A 20,961-nucleotide genomic window follows, 5' to 3' on the forward strand; every position below is an offset into this window, starting at 1 on the left:
CCACTTCAAAAGGAGATATTTTATTTAACAGAAACCACTTTTCAAAAACTACAACGAATGACTTGTTTGGACTACAACGCATTTTTTCCCCAAATACCGATGAATGGGACGAGACCTGGTTGAGCTGCAATAAAGAAGGCAATGAGTGTTATCACTATGTCGGAGACGCACTGATTTTCACAAGGCAGACGAACTTAGAGTGGTTACAATCATCCAGGTTTAAATCGCGCTCAAATTGATTTGATTTTGACACAATATTTACACTGAAGCTTGCAGTGGTAAGAGGCATGTCATTTCCAGACCAGGTGCCGAGTGGTGCCAATCACAGCACACACTGGCCCAGCTAACCAATCACAACACGTTTCGTATTTCAGAAGGCAGGCCTTCATTTGATACAGGAACTATTCGAGTCGTTCATGCCAGACTGGGGAGAGAGGTGTTGTAATAATGTAAAATATGTGAAAAATAATGTGTTTTTCGAACAGCCTAGTATGAGAGCCTGTACACCCCCAAAGCAAAATCAAGACTTTGTAAAAGAGCATAATAGGACCCCTTTAAAATGCTCTTGTGCGTAAGTGTGTAATATCTCTCGCATCTCATCCCAAGCCTCCGTTGCTAATTTCAAAACTGTCATTTTACAGCTAATAACAGTCTTGAGTCATTGATATGCAGACTACTGCAGTTATTAGAGTGAGAAAAAGAGAGAGGGAGAGAGAGAGAGAGAGAGAGAGAGAGAGAGTGAGAGATTAAGCATATGTGAATTATCTGAGTCTATGCATCTTTTAGCAGTGTGCAGCAGCAGTACTCCCCAGTACTTCCAACCTCCCGCTTGGAATTTCAACCTTTCTCATTGGACAAGCTCATCCTGAGAGGCGTGAATCTTCTCAGACTTTAAAAGGCTCATGCACAGTTCTGCCCAGGTTCTTCTGCTAAGTTTTCTGCTAAATCTTCTGATTGCTGCCCGTGTGGAGAGCCTGAGCGTGCCCGGTGGATGAGGACGGAAAGAAGATAAGGATGTGAGCTAGAAACTCTTCTGCAACCCTTAAGTCTGCGCCAGGCCCCTGCCTAGTCTTTCCATTCATCAAGATCCTCTGACTCAAAATGCTTCTTTCTCATCACCTAACTTCAGCCAACCTACTGGAGTCCCAAAGAGCATCAGGACTCTCTTTCAAACAGGCGAGACGTGCAAGTATCAAACTTAGTCTTATTAATTGATACATTAAGTATCATTTGCACCTTTTACAAAGGTGTGTTTGAACTAAGAAACTGATGTTTCCTTCAGGCTGTAGATCTGCTGAATATCAAATTGTACTATAGCTTCCTGTTTTTATTTCTCTTCTTTTTACTGCTTAAGCTTTAACCCTTTTTCCGATGCCAACTGTATGTGTGTGTGTGTGTGTATGTGTATGTTAGACTAGTTTATGTGTTTATGTAGTTAATAAAGTCTTACTTGTATCACACTTGAGGTTGTTCATTGTTTGCTCATAACTGGAGTCCTTAATCATGCAGATTTTTGCTACATGCTCCGAGTAGTATTGTACAGTAAGAAAGTTATTTCCCTTAACCAGGAAATTAATGTTCTTAGAATTGACAGACAGTTGACACTGAGAGGTCAAGTATATACTTACAGCGGATCTAGTTATTTATAATTAATTATAACTATAATTAATTATTCATATTTCCCCTTTGAGCTGATTCGCTACAGACTGTTTTATTATAGTTGTATGTAATAGTTGCAATACATGCCTCTGAAGCTACAACACATTACGCCTACTGAATACACTGACTAGCTTGTAGTATCTTTGGAATTAAGGGCTTTTAGAATGTTTTTTGTCAACTCAATTGTTTCACTTCTATAGGTTTTTAACAATTTCATTTAACACCCCTACCCACCTCCACAAAAGCAGGTTGGTAGTGATCTCACACAGCTTTGACAGTGTGCGCACACATCTACGTCAAGTCATTCATCCACATATGTACCGAGTGGACAGTGAAATGAAAACCCACCAATACAACTGTAGCTGTATAACTTTATAACTTTACAACAGCAACACTGCATTAACAAAAAAGCAAAATAGCAAGATTTATTTGACATCAAAACAAAAATGTCAAAAATGCTCTCTAATCACTCTTGTGGTACTTTGATGTCATACACAGAATGGTCTGTGCAGTGCTGCTTCAAGTCAAAAACCTATTGTTTTTTGTTAGGAGATGCACAACAGTTCTTCTGTGGCTTTATAGGTAATATTTTTGTTTACACAATTTTGCAAAATTAAACAATATTGTGGTGTCCAATATATACCACAATATTAAATTATTATTAAATTATAATAAATATCACATTTATTTTTTAAATTAATATCACATTTGCAACTGGTCAGTGTTCAAAAAATGCTGGGAAATCACTTCACATAACCCTACAAGAGTGATTACTGAGAGGCCATCTAAAAAAAAAAAAAAGGCCACATTTAAGAGAAGAAAAAAATCACCCATTGTCTTTCAAAGCTGCTACATAGTAACGACTTTCTACTTCGAGGACATTGATAGAAATGTAGTGGAGTGAAAAGTACAATATTTGACTTTCAAATGTAGTAAAGTTAAAGTCATACGTTTCAAGAAAAAAGTTGGAGCTAAACTCTGCAGGGCATTGCCCCTCCAGGATCTAGTTAGGAGACCCCAGTCCTACAGAGTTGTTACTTTGCACATGCTTTTTGATCATTACAAATAATAATGTAAAATAATTTTCTTAGAATAGGAGATATGCTGTCTCTCACATCACATACATTATCAATAGTTAAGTATGTGGTCTTGAAGAGGATCCTTTTTTTCTCTCTCATTTGGACTCGGTCTTGACTTGGACTCGAAACTTTTGGACTTGGACTTGACTTGGACTCAAATTATAATAAATATCACATTTATTTTTTAAATTAATATCACATTTGCAACTGGTCAGTGTTCAAAAAATGCTGGGAAATCACTTCACATAACCCTACAAGAGTGATTACTGAGAGGCCATCTAAAAAAAAAAAAAAGGCCACATTTAAGAGAAGAAAAAAATCACCCATTGTCTTTCAAAGCTGCTACATAGTAACGACTTTCTACTTCGAGGACATTGATAGAAATGTAGTGGAGTGAAAAGTACAATATTTGACTTTCAAATGTAGTAAAGTTAAAGTCATACGTTTCAAGAAAAAAGTTGGAGCTAAACTCTGCAGGGCATTGCCCCTCCAGGATCTAGTTAGGAGACCCCAGTCCTACAGAGTTGTTACTTTGCACATGCTTTTTGATCATTACAAATAATAATGTAAAATAATTTTCTTAGAATAGGAGATATGCTGTCTCTCACATCACATACATTATCAATAGTTAAGTATGTGGTCTTGAAGAGGATCCTTTTTTTCTCTCTCATTTGGACTCGGTCTTGACTTGGACTCGAAACTTTTGGACTTGGACTTGACTTGGACTCAAACCTCTTTGGACTCGGTCTCGACTAGTCCTGGTCTTGGACTTGTCTTGGGCTCGACAAACCTGGACTTGACTACAGCTCTAGGTTGTATCTCTCTATTAGTGCTACTGAATCTTAGAACTGCATTTGACACTATTGACCACAACATTCTTTTGAATAGACTAGAAAATGATGTTGGCATTAGTGGAATTGCATTGGTATGGCTGAAATCATGCTTATCTGACCGTTATCAAAACATAGCAAGGAATGAAGAAATATCATATCGTTCACAAGTGCAGTATGGAGTACCACAAGTCTCAGTAATAGGACCGTAGCTTTTCACGCTTTACATGCTACCCTTGGGAGATATCATCAGGAAACTTGGTGTTAGCTTTCACTGTTGTGCTGATGATACTCAGCTCTATATTTCTTCACAGCCCGACGAAACATACCAATCCACAAAACTAACAGAATGCATAGCTGATATAAAAAAGGGATGACTAGTAATTTCCTACTGCTAAATTCTTAAAAAACAGAGGTGTTAATTTTCAGACCAAAATCCTCTGCATGTAATAATCTAGAACACTGTCTACCACTTGTGCTGTGCTGTCAAATCTTTGTCATCAGTTTGGAACCTATGTGTGCTATTTGATAGCATTTGTAAAACCACATTTTTATATCTTAAAAATATATCTAAATTACAACCAATTTTCTCAATGTCAAATGTAGAAATTCATGTGTTCATGACCTCAAGGTTAGATTATTGTAATGATTTATTGGGCGGTTGCTCTGCATGCTTAATAAACATACTCCAGCTGGTCCAAAATGCAGCAGCTAGAGTTCTTTCTAGAACCCGGAAGTATGACCATATTAGCCCGGTTCTGTCAGCACTGACATTATAATGACATGACGGCTCTCTATTAAACATCGTATACATTTTAATATCTTGCTAATTACTTATAAAGCCCTGAATGGTTTAGCTCCTCAGTACTTAGTACTTGAGCATTATAGTCCTTCACGTCCACTGCAAATTCAAAACTCACGCCATATGATAATACTTAGAATATCAAAATCAACTGCGGGCGGCAGATCCTTTTCCTATTTAGTGCCCAAACTCTGGAATGATATACCTAGCATTGTTCAGGAAGCAGACACACTCTGTCCGTTTAAATCTAGATTAAAGACCCATCTCTTTAACCTGGCATACACATAACACACAATCACTTTTCTATAATTAAAATCCATTAAAGGATTGTTAGGCCTCATTAAGTAGGTCAACTGGAACTGGGAACACTTCCCAAAACACCCGATGTACTCATTACATCGTAAGAAGAATGGCATCTATGCTAATATTAGTCTGTTTTATTCTTATTCTTAGGTCACCGTAGCCACCCAGATCCAGAAGGTATCCAAGTCCAGATGGTGGATCAGCACCTAGAGACGACCTCTACAGCCCCGAATGTCAGCGGAGACCATGTCAAATAGACAAACCCTAGAGACAGATCCCCTGTGAAGACCTCGTCGGTCATCGGCACAAGACCACGAGAACCAGATGAGCCCTCTGCTCAGTCTGACGTGTGCTGCAGCCTGGAATTAAACAACACCATGCTGGTTTTTCATCTGGCCAGAGGAGAACTGGCCTCCTGACTGAGCCTGGTTTCTCTAAACGTTTATTTATCCATTTCTGTCACGGATGGAGTTTTGGTTACTTACCCACTGTTGCCTTTGGCTTGCTTAGTTGGGGATACTTGACTGCACTATTTGAAGAGAACTGAACTGAGCTGGACAATGACATCACTGAATTGTAACATTAGTTGACTAGTTAACATGAACTAATAATGAACAACACTTCTACAGCATTTATTAATCTTAGTTAATGTTAATTTCAACATTTACTAATGCATTATTAAAATCAAAAGTTGTGCTCGTTAACCTTAGTTAATGCACTGTGAACTAACATTAACTAACAATGAATGACTGTATTTTCATTAACTAACATTAACAAAGATTAATAAATACTGTAATGAATGTGTTGTTCATGGTTTGTTCATGTTAGTTAATACGTTAACAAACATTAACTAATGGAACCTTATTGTAAAGTGTTACCCACTTTAGAATAGGGAACACATATTCACTATTAACTAAGAGTTTTCCCTGAACAAACTCCTAATTTGCTGCTTATTAATAGTTAGTAAGGTAGTTGTTAAGTTTAGGTATGGGGTGGATTAAGGGATCTAAAATACAAGACGTTTGGGATGACCAGAACCCTTCCTAGAGCTGGCCGTCCGGCCAAACTGAGCTATTGGGGGAGTAGAGCCTTGGTGAGAGAGGTAAAGAAGAACCCAAAGATCACTGTGGCTGGGCTCCAGAGATGCAGTCGGGAGATGGGAGAAAGTTGTAGAAAGTCAACCATCACTGCAGCCCTCCACCAGTCGGGGCTTTATGGCAGAGTGGCCATAAACATAAACCATCCAGAGTGGAGTTTGCTAAAAAACACCTGAAGGACTCCAGGATGGTGAGAAATAAGATTCTCTGGTTAGACCAAGATAGAACTTTTTTTAATTCTAAGTGGTATGTGTGGAGAAAACCAGGCACTGCTCATCACCTGTCCAATACAGTCCCATCATCACCTGTCCAATACAGCAGCATCATGCTGTGGGGGTGGTTTTCAGCTGCAGGGACAGGACGACTGGTTGCAATTGAGGGAAAGATGAATGAGGCCAAGTACAGGGATATCCTGGAGGAAAACCTTCTTCAGAGTGCTCAGGACCTCAGACTGGGCCGAAGGTTTACCTTCCAACAAGACAATGACCCTAAGCACACAGCTAAAATAACGAAGGAGTGGCTTCACAACAACTCTGTGACTGTTCTTGAATGGCCCAGCCAGAGCCCTGACTTAAACCCAATTGAGCATCTCTGGAGAGACATAAAAATGGCTGTCCACCAACGTTTACCATCCAACCTGACAGAACTGGAGAGGATCTGCAAGGAGGAATGGCAGAGGATCCCCAAATCCAGGTGTGAAAAACTTGTTGCATCTTTCCCAAAAAGACTCATGGCTGTATTAGATCAAAAGGGTGCTTCTACTAAATAATGAGCAAAGGGTCTGAATACTTAGGACCATGTGATATTTCAGTTTTTCTTTTTTAATAAATCTGCAAAAATGTCAACAATTCTGTGTTTTTCTGTCAATATGGGGTGCTGTGTGTACATTAATGAGGAAAAAAAATTGACTTAAATGATTTTAGCAAATGGCTGCAATATAACAAAGAGTGAAAAATTTAAGGGGGTCTGAATACTTTCCATACCCACTGTAAATAAAGGTGACTTGACTTGACTATTCCATAGGTAGTTTTCATACAGATTTGATGTACCCAATATCATTTTCAAAACACTTTCAATAATAACAGCAAAAATACAGTCTATACTGTAGTAATCCATGTGATCACAGTCTTCTAAATTGTTTCACCAGTGGGTAGCTTACCTTAAAAGTAACCCAGGCTATCACATGTGGTATGTTAGTTTGGTAACACTTTACCTTTAAGGACAAAATTTTAGCTATTAATTAGTTGCTTATTAGCATGCATAATCCCTATTCTATAGTGTTACCATTAGTTTGGTTTTTTTGAGGGCTTATAATGAATGAATGAATGAATAAATCTTTATAATGAATGAATCTTACTGTTGTGTCTGATCTTATCAGTTGTTTTTATTCACAAAAACATGACAAAGCAAAGGTTCAAATGATTTGTTAGATAATCAGACTGATCTGTTCAACTCACAGTTACAGTTACATGCAGGCTAAAAATCTGATTTCATGTAAATAAGACAGTAATCACACCCTCTCAGCTCATGAATATGATTTTTTTTCTCCCAGCTCTACTACTGCCAAAAACTAAAAGTTGCTGCAGAAAACCCTGCCTCACACACATAACCACATCTGACCCACAGACCCAAAGATCCTACCACCTCTCTGACACCGCTCTGCAACTTGCCAAGAGCGTTTACAAAAGGCAAAAGAGGGTAAAACAGCCATCTCTTGAAGTAACTGGCCTCTGCTCCATGAAGCAGAGGTACTGAACAGCTGCAAACTTGAGCTACTGCTGCAGCCCACTGCCAAAACCTGTGCTCAGATGCTGTACTGGACTGTCCAAGATATTTGCATATGATCCAGAAAAACACTTTGTTTCAGAAGTGAGTTTGGATCAACTCTCATATGAGGCTTTATAGTTACAAACAAAAGTCTGTAAAAGTATCCACAGCCATCTGGACATGGAAATAGGAAGATTAAATGTCCTGTACAGGCTATAAAGGCACAGATCTCTACACAGCCAAGATAAGGCAGCTTTGAGGTGGCTCTGTTCCTGCTGTACTACAAAAGTACTAAAATCATGCTGAAATATGCAGCTCTCACCCACCTCAGCCTCTAGTATCAGTGGCAGCTCTGAGACTGCTTTGGTTCGGTGTAAATTAAATGTAACGCAAGTGCTATGAGGGTCAAAACATTATTAGTATTTTTTTTACACGCATTACATTTTAGATTTGCACAGTATATCACTACTAGACGCTTTTTGCAATACTGTGCTATTAAATACAGTGCTATTCATCATTTTATTAGAATCAATACTTTAAGAATGCCAGCGTTTTTAATAAGAGTTGTATGTCCTGAGTTTCATCAATGTGCGACAGGTAGTGCAAAACTTTATTTATATAGCTGCAGCTTCATTGTAACAAAACGAGAAGCAAGGCTGCAAAGTGCTCTTGCTTACCGTCCACAGCTGGTTGACAAAGCAGATGCACAATGCAAAAGGTTGGACATGGCTTCAGGCTGTGACAAAATCACAGTGGTGACACTATAGGGCTGGCCAAATCTCTTTGATTATGCACTGCTATTTCTGTTCATTTGAGAATCTTCAAACATTACTCATTATGTAACAGAATCTGTAACAGCATTTTACATTATTATTATAGTCATGTATATTGTAATAAATGTATTACAGCCATAAGGAAATATAATTACAATAATGTTTTTATGTCATGTCAGCTTTTGCATTGAATTTATACTTAATGTGTTGTGGCTGCTGCTTTTCATAACAAATATGAAAGTGTTACAGAAACCATATCATTAGAATGCATTAAGTTTTATTTTTGTACTTTTAAATTTTTTTCTAGCTAAAAAGTATTTTACACATTACTGTTGTTAATATAAGTAAGTTTACAAAATTGCCTGTAATAATTTACAAATGTAAGTAGGGATATACCGAATGTTCGGCAACCGAACTTATTCGGCCGAAAATAGCAAAAAAAAAAAAGAAGCTATTTCGGTGTTCGGACGAATAAGCGAAAAGACAGAATAAATTGTACCGAACAATGACGTGACACGATCAAATAGCAACCACCGTAAAGTGAAAGGCGCGCACTCTTTATAACGCAGCACACATGTCAGCAGTGTGGAAGCATTTAAAACTGTCTGAGAAAGAGGCAAAAATCATTACAAGCACAGACAGCGAGAGACTGTTTAGTACTGCAGCGCATGTCTTCGATGAGAACAGGCAGGGTGATTGTTGCTGGTTACTGTATGATGACTGAAATCGCGAAATGGCCTTAAACAATTAGTAAATAAACTGCAGAACGTTATGTTTTCTAATACACGCACACATTGCATGCTTTCTGACAGCGATGCACGAACTCGCGGCAGATCTACTTGTTAACCAGGGTTCAAAGTCCAAAGCGCGAGGAAACAGTGTTACTCGTCAGTTGCTCAGTCACATTTTTTATGAATTTTACAAGGCATGTGACAATGCAATACGTGCAACATATTCGTAACGAGACTCATTTATAAATCTGCTGTTGTCAACAAAAAGAAGCACTGAGGTATTCCTGTGCGTTTCCGCCAAAATAAAAGTTGAGAAAAAGAACTCCATCAACATTCATAAACGTTAGTATTGTAATTTTACTGTTGTTCTGTAAAATAAAATACAAAGACAATAATAATGATAATAATAATTACAACAGCTCTATTAATACATTTATTATAAATGTAAAATGTTCTAATGTTTTAAAAGAAGTTTCTTCTGCTCAGCAAGGCTGCTTTCATTTCAAAAACACATGCCTTACTCAAGAAAGGAGTCTGATGGCCAAACAATTTTATTTTACTAACTTATTAATTTTAAGTTAAATTGTGCTTTGTTGGTATAATGTCTGCTAGAATGTTAAAAAATGTTCAGTGTTAAATATTTTAAAATTATTGTTTTGTAATTGATTTTTTTCTTTGAAAAGCAAGACAAAATAGTAAAAAGCTAATTCTGGCTATTTAATTTATGCAATGGTGAAAAAATTAGCAAAATACATGGGGGGAAAAAAACCAAGAAAAACCATGTTCAGTATTCGGCCTTCGGCTTTCGGTCCAGTGTTTCATTTTGTTCGGTTTCGGCTTCGGCCAAGAATTTTCATTTCAGTGCATCCCTAAATGTAAGCTTTTCTGATAATCTAATGTTTTTTTTTTCTAAATGCATCTACAGTATAGTGGTTTAGTGGCACATTAAAAGTGAAACTGTCGATATGCAATGTAATATTTTTGAATTTGTATTAGTAATACTATGCACTTATACCCTATGTACTTATGCACTATGTACTCAACCGTGTAGTGTATGAATTTTATACAGTTATTTTGTCATTCATAACAAGAGTCTGGCATCCCCTACCTCTCTGTGACACATGTAAGTTGTGACAGTTGAGTGCATGAAGTGTCCAACATTGTTTATGTTTTTATAGTACAGTGACGTACTATAAAACAATGATGTATACAAGAGTCAAATCATGCCAGCTAAACCCTCCTCACTGACGAATCAATCTGTAAAATCAAAAGAAAAGGCCCAAACTTGTGTCTCTAGGAGCAGTCCCTAAGCGACTGATATCAAAATTTTACTCCCCTGCTGATATTAGCACCGCTTTTGTGGTGTTATACCCCGAATTGTGGTGACAAACTTGTACAGTGTTAAATGATGCAATTTCGTAGCATGTCATTCTTTGCTTCACCTTAGGAAGAATCTGATGCAATTTCACCACTACCTCTCTCTCACTACAGCATCTCTCACATTCCATAAAAACACATCAAGACTTCAGTCAAAACTGCATCCGGATGCCCATTCAACGTCTAAGGTAACGCAAGTATCGTTCATTTAAACTTCATTGAACAGAGGTTTTAATATAAGCTATCTAAAGAAACTGATGATTCGCTTAGGTAGCGGTCAGCTGACTCTGTCACTCTCATGCTTACAGGTTAGCTAAACTTAACATGAATTCTGCTGTATCAGTTAATGTGTACTGCTGATGTAAATATTCATAATTAATCACAAATATTTTAACATTTCAGCTAATTACAGTAATGTTCAGGGAAATTTGGATTTCTCAATGCATAACCCCTTTAAACTAAACTTATCATGATTACTTTTTTTTTTTTATAATGTCATCTTTTCATTTATCATTTCATGTTTGATAACTATAACTTATTTTAATAACATTTCTGCAAGTGCAATTCCTGGAATAAGATAAGGGGGAGGTAAAATTAAAATTTCTGTGTGAGCTATCCCTTTAATATATTTTGTTATTACAGCAAAAGTTGCTGGACTGTGTATTAGCATGTGATTTTAAGAAGTGCAACATTTCAGTTGTATTGTTGTTTGGGTGTGGTTTATTTTGCCCGAGTTCCAGCTTTTTCACTTGACATGACAGTTTCACCCCAAAATGTGCAAAATGATGGCACCATTAATTAATTAGCTAAATAATTAACATTTCTTTAGTTACTCACCAAAATCAAGGACACCACCATATGTCCTAATTATTTGATGCTTTATATTTTTCTATGAATCTGATGCACCAGTGGCAATACATTCACCATGGTGCAAACATGCATATCAAATTTTTAAGGTTTTTTTTCTTTTTACAGAACTCATTTTACCTCTAGTAAGAATGTGTTTGTGTTACAAAAGGTTACAGCAGGGTGGACAGCTCTTACCCTTGGCTGCCAGTTCTCATACTGTTTCTGTAGATTGGACCCTATTGTCTCCAGGGCTTTCTGTGGACTCATGGACAGAGGGTCTAGAAAATAGAGAAAGATAGAGAAAATACACATTATCACACTATTATATTATTATATATTATTATAGAGTATACTATACACTAATACAATATTATTTTACAGAGAATGCCAGATGATGTAAATTTTATCTAAAGAGACTTCCAGAAGTACAAAAGCCATTCTAGAATAAAACCTGGCATTAACACACACACAATCTGTATGGATTTTTAAACATATTACTGCACTGCATACACATCATAAATACTGAAATACAAAACAGAGATGTTGATCATGTTTCCTCTAAGGCAAGGGTTCATTTAATTGGTTTATTATAAATCATAAAAGAAAGCCAATGTTTATTAAATCAAACTGACTTAAACAGAAATCAATGCCGACTACAATGTAAATAATTATTCATCACCATACTTCCAACACATTGCTTGCTTCAGATTTGTTCAGTATGTCCTTCCTTATTACACAATATCATGTACAGGAAACAATCTTTATTCCACCTTACCATACCACATGACTGCAACAGATATTTATGGAATAAAGAATGTTTTGCATTTTAAGTTCTGATCATCTCTGAACATGTAAATGAAGGAAGTTACAAAATTTCTGGATGGATTGGTGGATGGATGGAGGAACTCACCTATCCAGCACTCTAGTCTGGCGCAGGGTGAAGTCTTGACTACATCAGGAGGGTCCACGCCAACATTGAGACATAAAACTAGAGCCACACTCACTGTTTTCATCTAGAGGAAACAAATAGGAAAAAAATATAACTCTTATTCATTTAAATGACTCTGAAATGTGCCGAGATGAAGAAAGAGCAATTATTCATAACATTTCTAAAAGCAGAAAAAGTTCTGTCCATTTTAGTGGACATAACTTTACAGCATTTAATTAGATTTGTAATGAAAAGTGTTTGTATATTTGAAACAAAGTTTCCCTGCAGTTTTCTCCAAAATAAAAACTCCAGAGTTTAAAGCTTGTGAGGAAATTAAGATGTACTTAATTGGATGGGAAAATATTTATTTGATCCCCTGCTGATTTTGTAAGTTTGCCCACTTACAAAGAAATGATGGGTCGGTAATTTTTATTGTAGGTTTTTTTTAACGGATAGAGACAGAATATCAACCAAAAAATCCAGAAAAAATAAACACATTACATAAAGGTCAGAAATTGATTCGCATTTCAGTGAGTGAAATAAGTATTTGACCCCCTACCAACCAGCAAGAATTCTGGCTCCCACAGATTGGTTATGTGCCCATGTGGAACACAGATTAGTCCTGCTACTTTAAGAAGTTACTCCTAATGTCAGCTCATTAAGTGTATAAGACACCTGTCCACTCCACACAATCTGTATCTTCCATTCCAACCTCTCCCACCACCATGGGCAAGACCAAAGAGCTGTCAAAAGATGTCAGAGACAAGATTGTAGATCTGCAAAAGGCTTGAATGGGCTACAAGACCAAACAAAGGGGTGGCTCAAGAAAAAGCACATTAAGGTCATGTAGTGGCCTAGCCAGTCTCCAGTCCTCAATCCTATAGAAAATCTGTGGAGGGAGCTGAAACTTTGAGTTGCCAAACGATAGCCAAGAAACCTTAAGGATTTAGAGAGGATCTGTAAAGAGGAGTGGATCAAAATCCCTCCTGAAATGTGCGCAAACCTGGTGACCAACTACAAAAAACATCTTACCTCTGTGCTTGCCAACAAGGGTTTCTGCACCAAGTACCAAGTCATGTTTTGCTTGGGGATCAAATACTTATTTCACTCACTGAAATGCAAATCAATTTCTAACTTTTATATAATGTGTTTTTCTGGATTTTTTGGTTGGTATTCTGTCTCTATACATTAAAATAAACCTACCATAAAAAATTACAGACCCTTCATTTCTTTGTAAGTGGGCAAACTTACAAAATCAGCAGGGAATCAAATATTTTCCCCACTGTAAGTATAGCTGTAATTTTACTATTGTAAAATGTAATAATTAATATAAATGTTTTTTTTTCTTTTACAGTGCATTTGTATTACCTATTTCCTAATTGCATGTAAATGCAATAATATATGATAATATAAAACTATTATTATTATTATTATTATTGGTTTGGGCTTCTTACAAATGCTGGTGTGAATGTTATGTTGACTGAGTTACTATAAAAAGATGTTTAAGAACACTTCGATACAAGGGTCATTTTTATTACTCTGTTCAATTTGGTCACTGAAAAGGGGTTGGTTGGAGCTGCTAATGTTGCTCTCAAGTTGCACCTGATTGATGCATTTAAAATGTATAAACTTTTCTTCCAGTGTACCATGTCCCTGGACCCTCAAGAGCATCTGAGGTCAAGCCACAGTCTCACAAAATCATGTGGGAAAACACTGCATAAGGAGATTTATTGTAGATTAGATTAGTTTAGATTAGATTTATGTTACATGAATTTATACCTCAGTGTTTAGGAGTTGTGTAGTCAATATTCTCATCAAATATGGACTTAAATTTAGTTCTGTTCCTCAGACAAAGCTACTACATGGCTTCAAAGATGTGAAATAAAGCATACAAGTTGCATGGGCTAGTTTTATGCTGTTTTCTGTAATTTTTTAGAAATTGACAGCTGCTGTCATGAAGGTCTGAAATGACTTGAGGGTGAGTAAATAACAGAAGTTGATTTAGTAAGCAAGCATTTATTAAAAACATTCATAAAAATGTTACACTTGAGGATGCTGTCACTCATTATGGCTGATTGAACAACCAAATTCTACATAGAGCTACTCCTACGGTACAGCACACCTAAATGACAGTAATTCATGTCTCTGTGTGACAGGTGAGAACTTGATCCATGTGTTCACAAATAAAATGATCTCAGAGCACAGCTGACTCGTGGGAAAGAGTCTTCACAGTGGTGCAAGAAAGGGAGAGAAAGAGAAGGACTGATGGTCCATGAAAGGAAAACAGAGGGTGCATTAACCCTCAATGTGAAGGATGAACTCAGCACCTTAACGGGGTAAAAAGTAAGAGAGATAAAATAATTTCATCATGACCATAAGAAAGGACGGGAGGGGCATATGACTGACAGCTGCTGTCAAGGTACTACTGATCAGCATTCTGTTGGTGATATCACAGAGCAAGTCGAGTCAGCTACAGTTAGAATTAGATCAAGAGTAAATATAAACCACACAGCATAAAAACTCCAGGCCAACAAAAGTGAGGTGAAATATCAGGTTTTACTGTGTCACTATATTTCTTGTCACTGTGTAATAAATTACCACAACAAAGTACATGGCACTCTATTCACTCTGGACCTACAGTTCATTTAAATAAACTCTGGTGTGCAGATTCAAACACACAAAGCTGTTTACGTAGTTGCGCATATTCTGACACACTGAGCTGTGCTGCTCAATACATGTGCAGATCCGAAAGTTCAAATCTGGATGCCAACTAGGAGTGTCAATTTACACAGATTCTCATGATCGATCATCATTTAAATTAACAATCAATTAATCTATTAATTATTCACCTTAACTTCTTAAACCAACTTTGCTATGTTATAATAACGTTATTTAAAAAGTACTTGCTTAACCAACATAAAATAGTTGTCGTTTTTAAGCTTTAGAAGCTTGGATTCAGTGAACATAAGGAATATGGCCAACTCTTAAATGATTTTAAATTTGTTGACACATTAGACATGCTTCATTTTCACAGTGTGAAAAAAGACAGTTTTACTTGAAACTGTTATCTGTAAAACCATTGTACATACTGCAGATATAGACGTGCATTCATATATCGTTGAAAAGGCCTCAACTAGTAAAATACAACAAGCATATTTGTTTCAGTTAGAGACCAAACAATATGACATATTTGTATGAAAAATAACTGCTGGCACACATGTAAACATTATACAAAAGGCTTTTGCAAAATGTTTTGGTTTGTAACTTCACAAAATATATTTATTTAGAGTAGGTGTTCTCGAGCCACACAACTTACAAACGAATTAAAAAATATATATATGTGGCATATAAAAACACTGATAGTCATTTCACAGTCTGAAATCATCAAAAAGGACCTTGAAGACCGTGTGGTGCTGCTCTTAATTTGCATGAATAATTTCACCTTTTAATGGTAAGGTAACCTAAGTTACAAAACCATATGTCATTCAGTGAAATAGGGCCGTGTTTGATTCATCTATACGACAATGTATTGTCACATACTACTTGTCAATACAGGTATCGATACAGCTGCTTCTGTATAGATTCCGCAGCACGTATGGCGCAATGGAGCGCATTTAATTTGAATACAAGAGTAACGTTTAAAACTAAGTGTAAATTAACTAAAATTAATTAATATAATATGTAAGCTACATCAAGGTTTAATCTGGCCCACAGAGGAACATAACTGGGGTTGTCTGTTTAAGAGACGTAATCCCTGAAACAAAGCTTCACAATTGTGGAAATATCTGTGTTACTTATTTTTGTCAACCTGGCAACCATTATTCCCGTGCTCTGTCTCCACTGTGGATAAAAGTGCTGGCTCTACGAAAACACTGGTAAACTTTAGCAAAGTTTAGCAATCTCCAGTTGGATATTCTATTCACAGAAAAGTGCATATATCAGGTCTGTGTTAATTTATTTCTCCCTCTCAATGAAGCAAATTTAGGGCCGATGTCGCTCCTTTCTGTTCTAAATGTAAGACAGAAATTGGTAATCTTACTCATTGCTTGTGGTTCTGTAACAAGATACAGAAGTTCTGGTGGGATGTTTCTGTAGAACTGAATAAAATTCTGGGTGTTTCTTTGGTTCCTATTGGGTATGTCTTCTTCTATAGGTCTTGATAAGTACAAAATTAGGCTTTTTAATTTTCTTATTTTCTTTTGTACTTTTACAATGGATCTCGGATAAAGCACCCTCTGTTAAAATGTGGCATCAAACTATTTTTGAATACGTGTCACTGGATTACCTGACTTGTATGTTACATGATAAGAGTGGTATATTTCATAAAATTTGGGAAGATTTTCTAACATATTTTGATGGTGACATTGCTTCCATCCTGACGAGGATTAATCTAGGGATGTCCGGGGTGACTGTTAGCTGCATTATAAGTATTATTTATTGTCTGTATATCATTATTATTATCCTTTTTTCCCCCAACTTATGTACAGTATATACAGTTTATGTATATAAAAAAATATATATATATTTTCTTTGAGCTGAAATGTACTTTATTTTGTTGTTGTTTGTTTAACTGTTGTTAATAAATAAAAAAAAGTCTGTGTTAATTTGAGGGCCTGAGAAGGATTGAGAGAGAGAGAGAGAGAGAGAGAGAGAGAGATTTTGTATGTATGAATTATCTCCGTCTTTGCCGCATTTCTCTACTAACAGTGAAGCTGAGGGCTTAATTGCTTCAAAAACAGTAATGTTACCAACTCCTTGCTGAGAAAGATAATGTAACTCTTGAGTGATGAAGCTATTTTATTGATAAAAAATTATGAGGCAGTGCTGAGAAGATTCTGTGGTGCTGAATGTTTGTGCGCGCAGTGCAATCTGTGTAAGAGACTGTCTGAATGTGTTTGTGTGAGCTAAAATGAAGACAGTGCATTAGTTTAGAACGCTTCTATTTTCTTTTTCTTAAATATAGAGAGTGTGTTAATTTGTGCAATGATAACCTACGAGAAATGTAAAGATCTTTATTAATATATTAGAATGAGTACATTACAATATACATTTTATTAGAATGAGTAAATTTTTATTTATGGGCTTAAAAACAAGATGCAAACAATCAGAATATTGTACCTGGTGGGGGTGTGTCCAATGACACATACACAATTATCTATATTGTTTCACAGTGGTACAGATGCCCTTCATAATGAAGAGGTCAACTGCCTGCTCTGCCTATATTGTTAGAAGTGGCCCTATAGTATGTATTGTTTAATAAACAGCCATTATACTAAATTATGCTGAGCTGAAATTTAGTGCAGACCCGTATTGTGATACGTATTGTAGGGATGCCCAATATGAAATATGAAAAGTTTGGCCGATACCGATAACCGATAATTCTTAATTTTTGAATGCCGATAACCGATATGTTGGCCGATAAATCTATATCCAAATTTGTATATACTTTTTGAGAGCCTGATTACAAAAAAGGTCTCATTAAAAACCACATCCCAAACACTTCAACATAAGCAGCCTAGTTTTAACGGTGTACGTTTTAAAAATAATTTTACTCTCCCATTACCAAATTTAGTCATAAAAAAGTCTTACAAATAAATAAAATATTGCATAAATAATGCAAACAAGTCATTGGACATCATTACACGTGTAAAGAATCAAAATTAATGCACCATAGATCATAAAACGGAATAGCCTCTGCACGGACAATAATTAAATGATTTTAATTACTAAACCATATTGCTGATGAAAATAATAATAGAAAAATACAAGTGATTGTTATTATTAATAATGTATCAATGATTTTGAAAAATTGTATCATGACCTTTATATCGGGATATGTATTGTATCATGACTTGGCTGCCGATACACAGCCCTACAGTGAAATGGCAAAAACACTTTTATTGTTAGATTAAAAATAATAATAATAATAAATATGCATTTGTTGTCAATAGTTGTGATTAACGTCATTCAGCAAAATGTTTTTTATTCACACCAGAGTGTAATCATTAAACTGAAAGACAGTATCAGTGTATATATATAACAATTTTAGTCTCTTACTTATATTTCAGATAAATGAGGAATGTTTAGCACTGACGGATGTGTTAAACTTAAAGGGGTCATATGATTCTGTTTCTATAAAGTTGGGCAGTTCCAACTTTGCAAGGACAGTCTGGCGCTTCTGACTCACAGCTTGTAAGTACGTTTATTTACAGTATATTTAAATAATTTGCCAATGATGATTCAAACGCAAGTTTTGATCAGTGTAGATTAAGCTTGTTGTTTGTTGTTTCTCCGATCACAAATGCAGACATGGTTTTATGTTTATGCAGCACGATACGCAACGCAACGTGTAAAAAGACAGTATAAGTCATTATAATCAGTAATTATGTCCCCACTGGATGCAACAAATGCCTCGTTTGTAATGGGTTTTATTGGTTTAGTCTCATCTAGTGACATCCGGATCGTGAACGAATCATTCTATTTAACCGGATCTTCTAACTGAACTGGTCAAACCAGTTCATCAAATCGAACTCAATCGTTTGAAATGGTTCGCGTCTCCAGTACGCACTAATCCACAAATTACTTAAGTTATTCAGTTTATAAACGTGCCTGACACTCCCTCTGACGCGAAATAAACCAATATCCCGAGTTATTCAGTTACTCCTGAATCACACCAAGATTCCTGACTTGATTTTTAGTTGTTTGACCCCTAGAGCCAAGGCATGCATTCACCTTGAGAACTTCATCTTAGTTTCCAAATGCAATGACTTCAGTTTTTTTCTTGTTTAATTGAAGAAAGTTCTCGCACATCCAACTGTTAATTTCATCAATGCATTGGCAGAGGGAGTCAATGGGGCTGTAGTCATTTGGAGATAAGGCTAGGTAAATCTGGGTATCATCAGCATAGCTGCATAGGCAATTTGGTTCTCTCTCATTATTTGACTTAATGGGAGCATATACAGGCTAAACAAAAGCGGTGCAAGAATTGAGCCTTGTGGGACTCCGCATGTCATGGACGTCCACTTAGACTTGTGCTCTCCTATACTCAAATAATAACCTCTCCCTTCTAAGTATGGCCTGAACCATTTGATTACCTTCCCAGAAAGCCCGACCCAGTTTTCCAGTCTCTCTAGTAGTGTTATGATCGACAGTGTCAAACGCAGCACTGAGATCTAGTAGTACCAGCACTGATATTTTGCCAGAATCAGAGTTTAAGCGAATGTCATTTATTATCCTAATGAGCGCTGTCTCTGTGCTGTGATGCGGTCGAAAACCAGATTGAAAATTGTCCAGGTATCCATTTGAGTTTAAGTATTTGTTCAGCTGATTAAAGACTACCTTTTCAATAATCTTTCCTATAAAAGGAAGATTTGATATTGGTCTATAGTTGCTCAATATGGTGTTATCAAGATTGCTCTTTTTCAGAAGGGGTTTAACAACTGCAGTTTTCAGGGAGTTTGGAAATGTCCCAGAAAGAAGTGAGGCATTCACCACGTCTAATAGATCTGCTTCCAAACAGTTTAGCACCCTATTGAAAAAATGTGGGAAGTGTGTCAAGATAGCAGGTTGACGATTTAAGGTGCTGTACTATTTCTTCCAAAATGTTGCTATCAATTTCTTCAAAAGCAGACATAGTATCTTCTTTTTGATATTGTGGTCGAATCTGTCTAACCTCTGCATAACTTGGGGATGTGCTAATCGCCTTCCTGATTTTATTGATCTTTTCAGAAAAGGAGGAAGCAAACTCATTGCATTAGCTGTCGGAGAGCATTTCACTGGCAATCTGACTTGGGGGGGGTTGTCAGTCTCTCAACAGTAGCAAAAAGAGTGCGAGTGTTGTTTAAGTTACTGTAGCGAATCAGCTCATGGGGAAATATGAATAATTAACCATAACTAGTTATAATTAACTATTCATATTTTAGATCCACTGTAGATATTTAGCTGACCACTCAGGGTCAACCGTCTTGTCAATTCTAAGAACGTTAATTTCCTGGTTAAAGGAAATAACTTTCTTACTGTACAATTCTATAAGTTTGTAACGTAAATCTGCATGATTATTGACTCCGGTTATGAGTAAACAATGAACACGCCAAGTGTGATACAAGTAAGGTTTTATTAACTACATAAAAACTTAAACTAGTCTAACATACTACACAAACACATTAAGCCGGTCTAACATAAACATACACACACACACACATACAGTTGGTATAGGAAAGGGTTAAAGTTTAGCACTAAAGAAAGAGACATAAGGAATGACATTTATGGAACCATTTTGCATATTCAGCAGATCTAAAACCTGAGGGAAAACGTCAGATTCTTAGTTCAAACAAACCTTGTAAAAAGGTGTAACTGATACTTAATGCATCAATTAAATCGACTAAGTTTGATACTTGCGTATGTCTGAAAAAGATTCCTGATGCAATCTTAAGGCCCCAAGATCTTGCTGAAGTTGGTTGATGAAAAAGAGCTAGTTTGAGTCAGAGTTTGATGCATAACAGGCCGCAGATTAGATAAATCAGCCGTATGGCTTGAGAAGGCCTTAGACTTTCTATCACATGATTAGGGATGGAACGATTACCGGTTTTACGATAAATCATGATAAAATGCCCTGACGGTTAGTATTACTGTTTAAAATTTAATTATCATCAAAACCGTGTTTGATTATCGCAATTTTGAAAACTCATGGTAAATCCTGTCCAGCCAGCATCAGTCTGACGCAGAAGCAGCATGCAATGTTGTTGTTGTTGTTTTTTGCACGAGAGG

General features: G+C 36.4%; 1 protein-coding gene across 3 annotated transcripts in view; it reads right to left on the reverse strand.

Annotated features, from left to right (window-relative positions):
- The window catches only part of rptor (regulatory associated protein of MTOR, complex 1), a 304,659-nt gene that overhangs the window by 206,586 nt on the left and 77,112 nt on the right, over positions 1–20,961 (reverse strand). For all 3 annotated transcript variants that reach the window (XM_016281200.1, XM_016281199.1, XM_016281198.1), the window contains exons 3-4: positions 12,178–12,280; positions 11,463–11,545 (exon numbers count right to left, since the gene is read on the reverse strand). In XM_016281200.1, the coding sequence (XP_016136686.1) occupies positions 11,463–11,545; positions 12,178–12,280 (186 nt within the window). The remainder of the gene's footprint in view (positions 1–11,462; positions 11,546–12,177; positions 12,281–20,961) is intronic.

Source organism: Sinocyclocheilus grahami, unplaced genomic scaffold (assembly GCF_001515645.1).
Source record: "Sinocyclocheilus grahami isolate Dianchi unplaced genomic scaffold, SAMN03320097.WGS_v1.1 scaffold148.1, whole genome shotgun sequence".
NCBI lineage: Eukaryota > Metazoa > Chordata > Actinopteri > Cypriniformes > Cyprinidae > Sinocyclocheilus > Sinocyclocheilus grahami.